The following is a 14,499-nucleotide window of genomic DNA, read 5'->3' as shown; positions in this document are numbered from 1 at the left end:
TCCTTATGATAGTGGCGGTATGTTATCTTTATAGAATCGCTTGGGTGTTCTGCTTAATGATAATGAAGGGGCCGATTGGTGTGTGAATGGTGATTTTAATGTTATTCGATTAATCGAGGAAAGCAGTAGTAGGGTAACTGTTGACTGAGTGGAGAATTACACTCATTTTAATCAGTTTATTGACACAAATTTTCTGGTTGATTTATCATTGTGTGGGAGAAGATTCACGTGGTATATGGGGTGGTCTTTCTATGAGTCATCTCAGTCGCTTTTTATTATCAGATGCTTGGATTTCTTTTTGACCGAATTGTATCTAGGTGGCTCTCCTTTGCACTATTTTTTATCCTTGTCCAATCATGATGACTATTAACGAAGATAAATAGGGTCCCAAGCCAACACAATTGTTAAAATGTTGGATGGATTTACCAAGTTACAAAGAGTATGTGAAGGATCAATGACTATCGTTTCAAGTGGATGGTTAGGGTGGTTTTGTGTTGAAAGGGAAACTGAAGTTGATAAAGGGAAGTTTAAAATTATGGCATCACAACCACTCTCAGAATCTAGAAGGCAAGATCAAAGCGGTAAAAGAACACATTTCTTTCTTGGAAGTTAAAGGAGATGAGGTTGATTTAGAGGAGGATGAGTTGGGTGAGTTGCATTCTTTATCAGCATAAATCCTCTATTTATCCAAATTATATTCAAGTATGTAGTGGAAAAAATCTAGATTACTTTGACTAAAGGAGGGAGATGCAAACTCAAAATTCTTTCATGGTATCATGTCCTCAATGAGAAGGTTGAATGCTATCATCTCAATTTTAGTTAATGGGGTTCAGGTAGAGGGTGTCAATGGAGTGATAAGTGTTATTTTTTTTTATCATTTTCATAATCATTTCCAGTCGGTAGCGATTGATCTGTCAGGGATAAAAGATCTTTCTTTTAAATCTATCTCTACGGAGGAGGGGTCGATATTAACTCTAACTTTTTCAAAGGTTGAGATTAAGCATGCAGTTTGGGGTTGTGGCAGTTTTAAGAGCCCCGATCCATATGGAATCAATCTTGGTTTTATAAAATATTTTTGGGATGTCTTAAAAGTTGAGTTGATGCGCTTCTTTACTGACTTTCACCATAATGGAAAGCCGAACAAAGGCATAAATAGTACTTTTATTGCTTTGATTCCAAAAGTTGAGAGTCCTCAGCAGTTGTTGGATTTTCGACCTATTTCTTTCGTCAATTGTCTGTATAAAATACAATCTAAGGTTCATGCTAATAGGTTGAGACAGGTGATTGGAAATGTTAGTTATGAGTCTCAGCCAATTTTTGTTAAAAATAGGCAGATTTTGGACGACATCCTTATAGCTAATGAAATGGTGGATGATGCACATAATTTGAAAAAATAATTATTATTATTCAAGGTTGATTTTGAAAAAGCCCATGATTCAGTGGATTGACGATATTTGTATGAAGTTATGTGTAAAATGAATTTTCTGACTATGTGGCGGAAATAGATCTTAGAATATGTTACTACGACAACTACTTATGTGCTTGTGAACGGGAGCCCAACCAATGAGTTTAAGTTGGAAAAAGATCTTTGCCAAGGTGATCCACTTTCCCTTTTTCTTTTTCTGATAGCAGCTGGAGGGTTACATATTTTGATGAATGCTTTAGTGGAAAAAGGCATGTATATAAGGTATGGGGTTGGAGCGTAAAATGTTGTTAATGTCTCTTATTTATAATTCGTCGATGATACGTTATTGGTGGGGATTAAAAGTTGGGCTAATGTCCATGCTTTGAACGAAGTATTGATTCTTTTTGAAGCTATTTTGGATTTAAAAGTTAACTTTCATAAAAACATGTTGTTTGGGGTCAACGTCTTAGAATCTTGGTTGCATGAGGAAATAAGTGTTATGAATTGTGAGCGCAGTCTCCTCCTTTTTTGTATTTGGGGCTGCCTATTGGTGGAGATTTTAGGAAGCTTAATTTTTGGTATGCACTGATTAACCGTATCAAAAGAAGGTTGTCGGGGTGGAAAGGTTTCTTTCTATCTATGGGGGTCATCTAATTCTTATAAAATTTGTCATGTCCTCCATTCCGATCTACTTTCTTTATTTCTTCAAGGGCCCCCCAAATATCATATCTTCTATTGAACTTATTTTAATGTTTTTGGGGGTGTGTGAGGGAGTGAGAAAAACCTCGTGGATCAATTGGGATACTATTTGATTGAAAAAGGAAAATGGAGGTCTGGGTATAGGAGGTTGAAGGAGTTTATCTTAGCGTTACTTGGTAAATGGTGTTGGAGGATTCTAAACGAGTCAGTAAGTTGTGGTATATGATTCTTAGTACTAGGTATGAAGAGGAAGATGCGATTATGTTTTAGGGGTAGTGGTGGATCTATTTGGTGGATGAATTTGAAAAATATAAGGGGGTGTCTGTTTGATTTATGAAGGTTGGTTTCTTGATAACATTGATTGGAGAATAGGAGATGGTTTTTTACCCTGTTTTGGGCAAATCATTGATTGAATGGTATTCCTTTGAAAGAGAAGTTTAGTAGGTCGTTTAATTTAGCGAAGAATAAAAGGGGCGTTAGTAGCAGAAATGAACGAATTGCGGTGGGGAGAGAATATAGAGGCGTGAAAGTGGCATAAGAGGTTGTTTTCTTGGGATGAGGAGTTAGTGGGAGAGTGTATTTAGGAGCTAGTCTCAATTGTTTTAAAGGTGGAAGTAGAAGACAATTGGGTGTGGACTTTACACCCCTCTTCTTGCTACACGGTTAACAAGACTTATAAATATCTGTCTGAAGTTAACGTCATCCTCAACCACGCTAATTCCCAATTTTTAAGTTTGAAGACTGTGTCGCTTAAGGTAACTTTTTTTGGCTGAAAGTTGTTTCTGAATCGTATACCGACGAAGGACAATCTGGTTAGGCGGTCGATTCTTGTTATAGATGATCATAAATGTGTGAAAAATTGTGGAGTGGCTGAAGACAAAAGTCATTTGTTAGTAACATGTGATTTTTTGGGTGGACTGTGGCCTATTATTCTTAATTGGTTAGGATTCTCAACGATATCTCAAGAAAGGTTCTAGACCACTGGTTATAGTTTGGAGATCTTGACTAGTTCTCGAAAAATAGCAAGTTGACTTTTAACACTATTTGCTGCGTTGTGGTGTGAATTATTTGGAAAGAGCGTAATAGGCGTATTTTCCAGAATAAAACAAAGTTATCTTAAAATGTAAAACTTCATTAGTATTAATGGTTAAAGTCGAAATATATTTCTTTCGATTATAATTATAAGTTATGGAGGTTAAATCTTTTATTTTGTTTATCTTTTGTTGTCTAATTCGCTCTTTGTTTTTGTTAATATTTTGGATTGTGTTGTTGTACTCCTTCTCGTTACTTTTGATACATCTTGTATGGAAGTGATGTATTTTAGTTATATATATATATATATATATATATATATATATATATATATATATATATATATATATATATATATATATATATATATCTTAAAGTGAAACCACAATAACGACTCATAAAAATTTATCCATTAACTATTCAACCAAAGTGTGTCTTTTAGATGACTTGGTTATTTGCAAACCGGAACGCACAATATGATTTTGGTAAGAGTAGACTGTTCCAACTTCCATACTTCAATTTGATTTTCGCTGTCCAGATTCAATTCATCCAAATACTTTTTCATCATAAAGAAACTGATTTTATCATGCAACTCAAATCCACATATACACTTACCAAGACTATTATTATGTTATATATAGAGACGTTATTAGGGCTACATGCATTTAGTACGTGTACACACTTTTTCTCGTTATTATGTCTTATCTCTTTCTCACTTTGCTGCATCGACATGGAGTGTCAGATAAATTGTTAACAATATCCTCCAAAAAAGGGAAATAACGATGGCACTATTTTGATGGCTGCGCTTCAATCTTAATGTTTGTTTGAATTAAGGCTTCCATCTTTTCTTAAAAAGATAAGATCTACATGCACATGTGGACAATTTACATTAAACTTATCATCTAACAAAAGAATGTAGTGTGAAGATTAGAATGATCAACACCTTTATAAACACTTGTCACTTTATCATAAAACAACATTAAAATTAAAATTGAGCGACTTATAACTTAAAGTCTGTCCAAAAACAGGTTCTAAATTATAACATATATGTTGGAGTCAAAAATAGTTAGTAAACAAGCTTTTTAGAAATAAATAGAACTTTTTTTGTCAAAGTAAAAACATATTAGTACACAACTAATGTATTTAAATATTCAATAGATATTTATTTTAATACTTGGAAAAAAAAGTTGAAACTCAACTTAGTCTCTCCGGACAAAATAAACAACTTCTAAACCATAAAAAAATGAAATAATTAATTATTTATCTTTTTTATAATTTTTATAATTTTATGAAAGAAATATAGAGAAAGGAAATGAAAAAAATTAAAATAATGGAAAATTTAATAATTTGTTATGAGAGAGAATAAATATAAAATATAAAAAAATAGTATATTGATAAAATAGCATAAATATCCTTACAAAAAGCATATATAATAAAAAGAAAAAAATCATTATAATCAAATAATTTTTTTAAAAGTAAAATATTGTAACAATAAAATAAATATTTGAATTCAATATACTAAGAAATGAGTTAATAATTTATTCGTAGGACTAGATTCATGAACCAAATGAGTTAAATTTTAGCTCAAAATTAAATTCGTAAAAGAAATGAGTTAAACTTTTGTTGGAACAAGATTGTTCATAACTCTTAAGATTTTGATGATAACAAAGTATTTAAAATGGGTATCCTAACATTTTGTTTAAATGTGCAGGATCACAAGCATATAAATAATCATGATTGTTAGCATATGTGAAGAAGCAATATTTGCCTAATTCTGATTGATTAGAATGTGAAGTGGTTCATCAGCATCTAAAGGTGTCAGACTGAAGGTTCAAACTCTGGTCTCAAGACTCAGCTTCTGATGATAGCTCAAACTCAGAAAGATTGAAGGGCATTTGATCGTACATTGTACTAAAGCAGTCTTGTCTTGTCAAAGTCTCAGATTTATGGACAAAGTCAACTAGGATTTTATTTTTGCAAGGCTCAAGGAATAGATATGTGACATCTTCGGTCTCTTCTACCTTTTGATGTACTTCGAAAGATGCTGTGAATAATTCTTTTATTCAGTGGACAAAGCTTCAGATCAGATGCTAGCCTCCAACTTCTCTCTTGGCATACTTCTTCATTAAGTTTGCTCGTTATGTTCAAACCCTCCAACAGATCTTTCTCAGTCTCTATAAAAGGAAGCAGGAGACTCAAAGGAAGATTATAACATTACAACACATTTGAAAGATCTTAAGCATAACTCTGAGATATTATTCTTATAACTGTTATTGCCTAAAGATCTTAAGATTTCTTATTTTAGTTTATCTTAGAAATCTTAAGACGTTATAAAACCTTTGTGATTGTTTTGCACAACTGTTATACTTCTGATTGTGTATCAAAGTATAGTTGTTATCTTTTCTACTAAACTTTTGTTTAAAGTAGAGGAAGTATCTTACATTCATGCTTGAGCAAGGAAGTCTCTTGTATGAGGACTTGACCAAGGAAGTCTCTTTCTAGGTTGATTGAGCAAGGAAGTCTCTTCTTTGAGGACTTGAGCAGAAATCTCTTTATAGGTTTATTGAGAATTGAAGTCTCTTGCAAATGTGCTTGAGCAATTTATAACTTGTTTGGTTATAATTAAAAATTCTTGTTAAGGCAAGGGGCTTGGACTACTCTCAATTGAAGAGAGAAACCAGGATAATATTTATGTGTTGCTTGTATTTATTTCTGAACATTTAATTTCTGGTGTTGCTTTTACTTTTGATATCAGAGTCTGAACTTTGTTCAGAATATGAACTTGATGGTTCAGAAGAGAAATCTATTTTTGGCCACACACAATTCAACCCACCGTCTTCTTGTGTGTTTTTCTCACTTTCTGTTGGCATTAGAGCACGGTCCGCGCTTACACTTAACCGTGGGCGGTAATCGATCCAGAGATAAATACACTTGCTCTTTCATGTATGGTGTTTTTGTTTCTTATGACTATAGTGCTCTTCAAAAAACTCACTATTTCGCTAAACCACCTTCATTCAGTGGTGATTCCACCCAGTTTAAATGATAGAAGACCAAAATGTATACTTATATCATTGGCCTTGATGATGAGTTATGGGACATACTTGAAGATGGAATTGACTTGGATGTCGATGGTGTTGAGATGGTTAAAGATAGAAAATCTCTTACACCATCTCAAAAGAAAGTGTATAGAAAACATCACAGAGTAAGAGGTATTCTAATTGACGCTATACCTCACTTAGAATACATAAAAAACATTGATAAGTATACTACTAATACTATTTTTAAATCATTGTGTTCCATGTATGAAGGAAACCAACAAGTGAAAGACGTCAAAGAAAATCTTCTTGCTCAACACTATGATTTGTTTAGGATGAAGGATGATGAGGACATTGAAAACATGTTTTCCAAGTTTCAAACTCTTGTATCAGGCCTTCAGATCTTGAGCAATAGTTGCACTGATGTTGATCATGTAAAGAAGATCTTGAGAAGTCTTCCAGCTAAATTTAGACCTAAGGTTACAACTATTTTAAAAGCTAAAGATCTGAATAAGCCGAGTCGGCAAAGTCTGATAAGAAACCTTCAGATCCATGAAATGGAATTGAATGGAGACGAGGTAGTTGTGAAATCCAAAACATTGGCGTTGCAATCTGTGGCTGGAAGAAGTTTCTGATGAAGAAGCTTCTGTTGGTGACTCTGATGAAGAGGAAATGGATTTTATCATCAGAAGATTCCAACAACTATCTAGAAAGAACAAACTAGTCTATAGTAAAAGTAATGGCTTGAGAGGTTCTAGTTCTAAAGACAATATTGATGACCAAAAGAAATGCTTCAACTGTAAGAAGCATGGTCACTTCATAGACGATTGTCCTGGTCTTCTGAGAGAAAGATCAAAGAAAGAAGGCTTTCAGAAGGATAATTTCATGAACAAACTCAAGAAAATTCTCATGGCAACATGGAATGAACTTGACAACAAGGATGAATTTGACAAAGATGAGGGAGAAGCTAATCTGGCTCTTATGGACATGGAGCCCTCAAATACAGAATATGAATCAACCTTAGATTCATATTTAGATGAAGAAGACGAGGTATTCTCTAACTTATCTCGTTCTAATTTAATATCCTTCATTCTAGAGCCCATGAGTTTATGTCAAAATAAACAAAGACTCATGAAAACATTGAAAAAGGAATGTGGTCTCCTAAAAGAGGAATTGAAAATTCCTCAAAATAAAGTTGAAAATTTGGATAAAGAACACATTACTCTAGTAAATAAATTATCTAATAAAAACTTGAATGAGCATGAGATAGATCTTCAAGACTTTATCATGACAGGTATTGAAAGAACCAAACTTGCTTACATAATATATGGAGTAAGCAAGAGCAAAGGAAAAGATATGAGTTATAATGAGAATAAGGCTAAAGCTCAACTCATAAAAACCCCAAATGCTTCTCCTTCAAGCAATTCTCAAACAGATCTAAAAACTTATTTTGTGCCTGCTTCTGACAAGGGTAAAAGTCTAAACAAATCAAAACCCAAAATGGTTGAATCAAAGGTTTTAAACAAACTAACACCTAATATGTCAAAATCAAAGGTAGTAAAAGATTCAGAACCCAACATTCAAAAATTAAAGGTTCTGAAAAGGCCAGAACCAAAAAATTCCAAGTCTAAGGTTCTAAAGAGAGTAGAATCTAAGAACTATGGACCTAAGGTTCTTAAAAGTGAAAATGTCAAAACTCATCCTAGACAAAACTTTCATAAAAAAATGTCTGGAATAAGTATAGACCTTCCTATCAGAAGAAGGCTCATAATAAAAGTAAACATGTACGAACTAACAAGAAAACACCCATAAAAGTATGGGTACCTAAATCTCAAATTGTTTTTTTATAGATATGCCTCAGGGGAGAAACCAAGCATCAATATTGGTACCTGGACAGTGGTTGCTCACATCATATGACAGGAGAAAAGCTTATGTTCCAAACCCTGACTCTGAAAGAGGAAGGCAGTGTGGGATTTGGAGGAGGACAAAAAGGGAAGATTATTGGAACGGGTACTATTGGTAACTCTCTTATCTCTACAAATAATATTTGGATGGTGAGTGGACTTAAACATAACCTTCTGAGCATAAGCCAATTTTGTGAAAGTGGTTATGAAGTTTTGTTTGATAATAACTTTTGTTTTGTCATCAATTAGTCTGACATATCCATTTTGTTCAAGGGAAAGAGGACGGAAAATGTGTATAAAATTAATATATCTGAATTAACTGACCAAAAGGTTGTTTGCCTTATGTCAATGAGAGGTGAAAAATGGGTCTGACACAAAAGATTAAGTCATGCTAACTAGAGGCCGAACTCCAAACTTAGCAAGCTAAAGCTTGTCAAGGGACTGCCAAATCTTGACTATCACTCAATGCTCTTTGTGGAGCATGTCAAATAGGAAACATTAATAAAACCTCTTTCAAATATAAAAACATTGTCTCAACCTTTAGAACCTTAGAACTACTTCACATTGTTTTATTTGGTCATGTTGGGATTGCTCAATTAATGGGAAGAAGTATGGATTGGTCATTATTGATGATTACAATAGATGTACTTGGGTTAAATTCCTCATATCCAAAATTGAATCATATAAAGTATTCAGCATATTTTGCACACAAGTACAATCTGAAAAGGAACTAAAATTTCTAAAAGTCAAAAGTGATCATGGTGGTGAATTTTAAAATGAGCCTTTTGAGATCTTTTATGGTAAACATGGAATTATCCATGAGTTCTCTTCTCATATAACTCCACATCAAAATAGGGTTGTTGAAAGGAAGAACATATCATTAAAAGAAATGGATAGAACCATGATCCATGAGAATCATCTTCCAAAATACTTATGGAAAGAAGCTGTCAATACTTTTTGTTATGTTCAGAATATGATCTATACTAGAACAATTTTGAACAAAACATCATACGAATTGTTCAAAGGAAGAAAACCAAACATATCTTAATTTCATTAGTTTGGATGTACCTGTTACATTCTGAACAACAAAGTCTATTTAAAGAAATTTGATGCTAAGGATCAAAAGGGTATCTTTTAGGATACTCTGATCTCTCCAAAGCATACAAAGTGTATAACTCTGAAACCAAGATGGTTGAAGAGTCTATACATGTAAAATTTGATGACAAAGGACTTGACCATGATACATCAAATTTTGTTGAAAATGTTGTAGATTTTTAGGTTACTAGAGAACATCAAGAGGCTGGATCTTCAGAAGTTAATATCTCAAAAGTCAGAGGTTTAGAAGTTGGTGAACCAGAAGCAAATCATTTGCCTAAAGCTTTTAAAAAAGTGGAGGATTCAGAAGAAGCCCAAGATGGTTTAGAAATGTCTGCACAACCCAATCAATCCTTCAAATATAAATACTCTTATCTAGAAGATCTAATAATTGGAAATAATAATGATCCATTGAAAACTAGATCAGCCTTCAAAGATGATAACTGCATGTTAGGGTTTATTTCCTTAATTTAGCCAACTTCTGTAGATGAGGCTTTATCAGATGATGGATGGATTGAGTCCATGCAATGAGAGCCGAATCAGTTCCAGAGGAATGATGTTTGGGATCTAGTTCCAAAACCAGATTAGAAGAACATTATTGGAACAAAATGGGTGTTCAGAAACAAGTTAAATGATAAAGGAGAAGTGGTAAGAATAAGGATCGACAGGTAGGTCAAGGCTACAGTCAGCATGAAGGTGTAGATTTCTCTAAAACCTTTGCTCCTGTGGCAAGGTTAGAGGCAATCATACTTCTTATCTCTTATAATGTCAATCATAATATTTCTGAATGGAGTCATTTCTGAAGAAGTGTATGTTAAACAACCCCCTGGATTTGAGGATTCAGTCCATCCAAATTATGTGCTTAAACTAAATAAATCACATTATGGACTCAAAAATTCTCCTAGAGCTTGGTATAAGAGACTAAATAATTTGTTGTTGGAAAATGGTTTTAAAAAGGGGGAAATTGATATTACACTGTTCAGAAAGACTCTGAACAAGGAAATCTTAATTTTTCAAATTGATGTTGATGACATAATTTTTGGTTCCATTAATGCCTCTTTGTGTCAAGAATTCTCTAAGGATATGTAGGCTGAATTCGAGATGAGCATGATGGGAGAGCTGAAATTTTTCCTAGGAATCCAAATAAGTCAAGGCAAGGATGAAACTTATGTTCATCAGTCTAAATATACAAAGGAGCTTCTGAAGAAGTTTAATCTTGAAGACTGCAAGATTATGGCAACTCATATGCATTTTACCTATAGCCTGAATAAGGAGGAAAACAACTCTAAAGTGGATCAGAAGCTTTTCAGAGGTATGATTGGTTCTTTGCTTTACTTAACTACTTCTAGGCCTGATATTTTATTCAACATCTGTTTGTGTGCAAGAGTCCAATCAAATCCTACAGAAACCCATTTAACTGTTGTTAAGTGAATCTTTAGGTATCTGAAAGGAACAACAAATATGGGACTTCTCTATAATAAATCCCTAGATTATAAGCTGATTGGATTCTGTGATGCTGATTGTACTAGGGATAGAACTGAAAGAAAATCCACTAGTAGAAACTGTCAATTCATAGGTGAAAACCTAATATCTTTAGCTAACAAGAGACAAGCAACTATTGCTCTCTCTACAGGAGAAGTAGGATACATATCTGTTGCTAAGTGTTGTACATAGATACTTTGAATGAAATATCAGTTAGAGGATTATCAGGTTTGTGGAAACAATATCTCTATCTTCTGTATTAATACTGGTGTTATTTTTTAAACAAAGAATATAATTCAACACTTCAAAACCAAGCATATTGAGATTAAACATCACTTCATAAGAGACTATGTTCAGAAGGGAGTTATATATATTAAGTTCATTGATACTGATCATCAATGGGCTGCCATATTTACAAAACCCTTGGCTATTGAAATATTTGATTTCATAAAAAAGAATATGAACATGGTCTATATTGGAGGATAATGCTTATATTTGATCATAATATCAAAGTTTGATGTTGACCAGAAGTAGCTTCAATCAGAGTCTAGGAAACTGCCTCTGGTGAAAAGAGGCTTCTAAAAAACTATCAGACTCTAAGACTCTAGAGGTGGATTATTTGATTCAGATTGCACTCACATGCCTGATAATCATCTTGCACAGTAGTTGGTTGGGTAATGATGTGCAACTTCTTGATTTCTGTAATATTACCCCTTTGTCATCACCTCAGGTTTGCTTATTTATTTATTATTTTTTTTGTTTTCTAAAGATATTCTTTGAGTGGTTTTAAAGTAAAGACAACTGTCTTGAAACTTTATGACAAATCTTTTTCTATATCTTTGAAAAACTCTTTTATTTATCTGTATCTTTCTTTCTCATATATTTCCCTATCTAATATGGCTTCTAGATCTAACCTTGATATGGAAAACCTGTTGAATGTAATCATTGAAGGACTAGTTGATTTTGAAGAAATGATGGCTCTTGGATTTGATCTTCAAAGCATTGTCTCCCAAAATGGTTTGGATAATTTCTTTGATATGCTTTATGGTCCTACTTACCCTAACTTGATCAAGGATTTCTAGGTAAATGTTCCATTCAGGATCTAAATCTAGAGTATGTTATTCTTTCAGTTGTATTTGGTGTTCCAATCACCATCACCCCCATAGCTATTGCTGATGCAATAAACTATGAGGATGAAGGTGTGGTTCTGGATATGCTCTTTTGGGAATCTTATATGTCTCCTCATCTTATCTTTGATGATCTCTTCGACCTATCAAAAGTTTCTAGTCTCAACTCCAACATTGGTCTGGTATCATCTATTGATCTCAAACTTCTTACCAAAGAACAAGGACCTGACTTCTTTGGATAGTGATGAACAAGCTTTTTTGTTACTTCTCAACTTAAATCTGAATATTAACCTCCCTTAAGTTATGTTTAATTACTTGAAAATGACTCTCACCTCTTTTAAAGAGGGAAAGTCGTGTTTCATTCCTTATGGAAGGGTTCTTTCTAAACTCTTGATTCAACAAGGAGTTAAGTTAAGATTGATTGAGGTTGAATCAAAAGTATGGGGATATAAGTTGAAGCTTACAGAAGCTTTGAAAGTTGTTGACCCGTTTAAGGTCAAGGTGGACTCTTTGGATGGATCTCATTTTTCTACTTAGATGCTTTATTTGTTTTATGGTTTATTTATGTAGCTTATCTTTCTTTTTAATGAAAAATTATTTATTTTCTCTTTATGATTTAATATTTCTTGGTTCTAGTACTGGCTGGTTTTTAAGCATAAATCATATTTTGAAAGAAATCAAAGGTTGTGTGTGACTATTGGAAAATAAATGGTAATTTTATTCATAAGACATTACAAGAATAAATCCTAAACACTATCTTCTTGGTCTTCTGTTCCTTTGTAAGTCTCCAGAAAAGTCCTATATTCTTCATCCCATTCCTCACCTGTTGTTGGAATCTTTCTCTTCTCAGTCACTCCACCAGATGTGCTTTATTCATCTGCCGGGGTGGTTCTCTGAGTTCTTTCCAGTTCCTCATCCTTCTTCTTCTTTTTTTCTCTTCCTGAGCACCTTTTCTCATTACATTGCAGACTTCTTTTTTAAAATCTCGCTTATCTGTTTTGAATGTCTTCTTTTTGCCCATTATTATAAGATGTGTGATTTGGTGTTGGATCTGCATCTATTTTTATAGGGGTTTTTGTTCACACCTTCTCTATCTTGAAGACTGTGTCTTTGAGTATTGTGCATCTGAACTTACTATTTCTTAGAAACCATGTTGTCACAGCCTACCTTTGACCATCTTGAAATATGTGGTTCATATGCTTATCTATCATCTATATATGTATTTATCATCACTTCATTGGTAACAAAAGAGAGATAAAATTATGGGAATATTTAAGAAGGTTACAAGATTTTTAATGTTATTTATTATTTCTGGACCTTAATTATTCAGTTATTTTGATATTAATTTTTTTTGAATATTTTTATATCAAAATAAGTTTAAATTAACTTAGATAGAACTTAGGGTAAGCATACAAAACTCAACCTATGGACTATTAGACTCAGGTGGAGCCTACAAACCTCAGACTCTGAAGTTATCAAGTTAGTTAAAACTGATAAACCATTATTCTTAAATACATTTGTTTGTCATCATCAAAAGGGGGAGATTGTTGAAACAAGATTGTTCATATCTCTTATGGTTTTGATGATAACAAAGTATTTAAAGAACAAATGGGTATGCTAACATTTTATTTAAGTGTGCAAGACTATAAGCATATAAATAATCATGATTGTTAGCATATGGGAAGAAATAATGTTTGCCTATTTCTAATTGATCAGAATCTGAAGTGGTTCATCAGCATCTGAAGGCATCAGATTCTGAATGTCTAGACTCTGGTCTCAAGACTCAACTTTTGATGACAACTCAGACTCTGAAAGGTTGAAGGGAATTTGATCCGTACACTATACCGAAGCAATTTTTTCTTGTCAAAGCCCCAAATTTCTGAACAAAGTCAACTAGGGTTTTGTTTTTCAAGGTCAAAGAATAGAGATGTGACACCTTCTGTCTATTCTACCTTTTGGTAGATACCTAATACTTTGAAAGATCCTATGAATAATGTTATTATTCAGTGGACAAAGCTTGAGACCAAATGCTAGCCTCCAACTTCTCTCTTAGCATACTTCTTCACTAAGTTTGCTTGTTATGTTCAAACCCTCCAACGACTCTTTCTAAATCTCTATAAAAGGAAGTTGGTTGTGTATCAAAGTATAGTAGTTATATTTTCTACTAAACTTTTGTTTAAAGTAGAGGAAGTATCTTGCATGTGTGCTTGAGCAAGGAAGTCTCTTATCTTAGGAATTAAGCAAGAAAGCTCTTTCTAGGTTGATTGAGCAAGGAAGTCTCTTGTCTTAGGACTTAAGCATAAATCTCTTTCTAGGTTGATTGATCATTGAAGTCTCTTGCAAGTGCGCTTGAGAAATTTGTAAATTGTTTGGTTTTAGTGAAATGCTCTTGTTGAGGCAAGGGCACTAGACTACTTCTAAACATTTTATTTTTGCTATTGTGTTTACTTCTAATATCAGAGTCTGGACTTTGTTTAGAATCTAAACTTATTGGTTCAGAAGAGAAATCAATGTATTTTTCTAGCCTTCAAATTTAACTATGTATAATTTAACTTGTTTGGTTCATGAACTACCTCGATGTTTGTTTGTGCGTGTGTGTTCCTAGCTGGTGGGCCTAAAATTGGTTCATTAAGAGAGAAATATATTTGTGATAAGAGTAATGTCAAAAGAAAAAATATATGTTTCAATATCGGTGTGGAGCATAAGGTTCTAGGACGTGC

General features: G+C 33.3%; 1 protein-coding gene and 1 pseudogene across 1 annotated transcript; both read left to right on the top strand.

Annotated features, from left to right (window-relative positions):
• The first annotated feature begins 776 nt into the window (after nt 1-776).
• LOC127094029 (uncharacterized) lies at nt 777-2,217 on the top strand (annotated as a pseudogene).
• A 4,626-nt stretch (nt 2,218-6,843) lies between these two features.
• Nucleotides 6,844-10,844, top strand: LOC127094028 (uncharacterized). Its single transcript, XM_051032903.1, has 5 exons — nt 6,844-7,842; nt 8,022-8,225; nt 8,325-8,405; nt 9,354-9,619; nt 10,610-10,844. Exons 1-5 carry the CDS (start codon nt 6,844-6,846, stop codon nt 10,842-10,844), a joined length of 1,785 nt encoding a protein of 594 aa, XP_050888860.1.
• Nucleotides 10,845-14,499: the final 3,655 nt, after the last annotated feature.

Source organism: Lathyrus oleraceus, chromosome 6, assembly GCF_024323335.1.
Source record: "Lathyrus oleraceus cultivar Zhongwan6 chromosome 6, CAAS_Psat_ZW6_1.0, whole genome shotgun sequence".
NCBI classification, from domain to species: Eukaryota; Viridiplantae; Streptophyta; class Magnoliopsida; order Fabales; family Fabaceae; genus Lathyrus; species Lathyrus oleraceus.
Note: the sequence above shows the minus strand (reverse complement) of the source record. Positions and strands in the feature narration are given on the sequence as shown.

Coding starts and splice junctions, on each gene's coding strand:
- LOC127094028 (XM_051032903.1), top strand. CDS start 6,844: ATGGATTTTATCATCAGAAGATTCCAACAACTATCTAGAAAGAACAAA. Junction 7,843..8,021: donor CTAAGAACTATGGACCTAAG/GTTCTTAAAAGT, acceptor GTTTTTTTATAG/ATATGCCTCAGGGGAGAAAC. Junction 8,406..9,353: donor CTGAATTAACTGACCAAAAG/GTTGTTTGCCTT, acceptor GTAGATTTTTAG/GTTACTAGAGAACATCAAGA.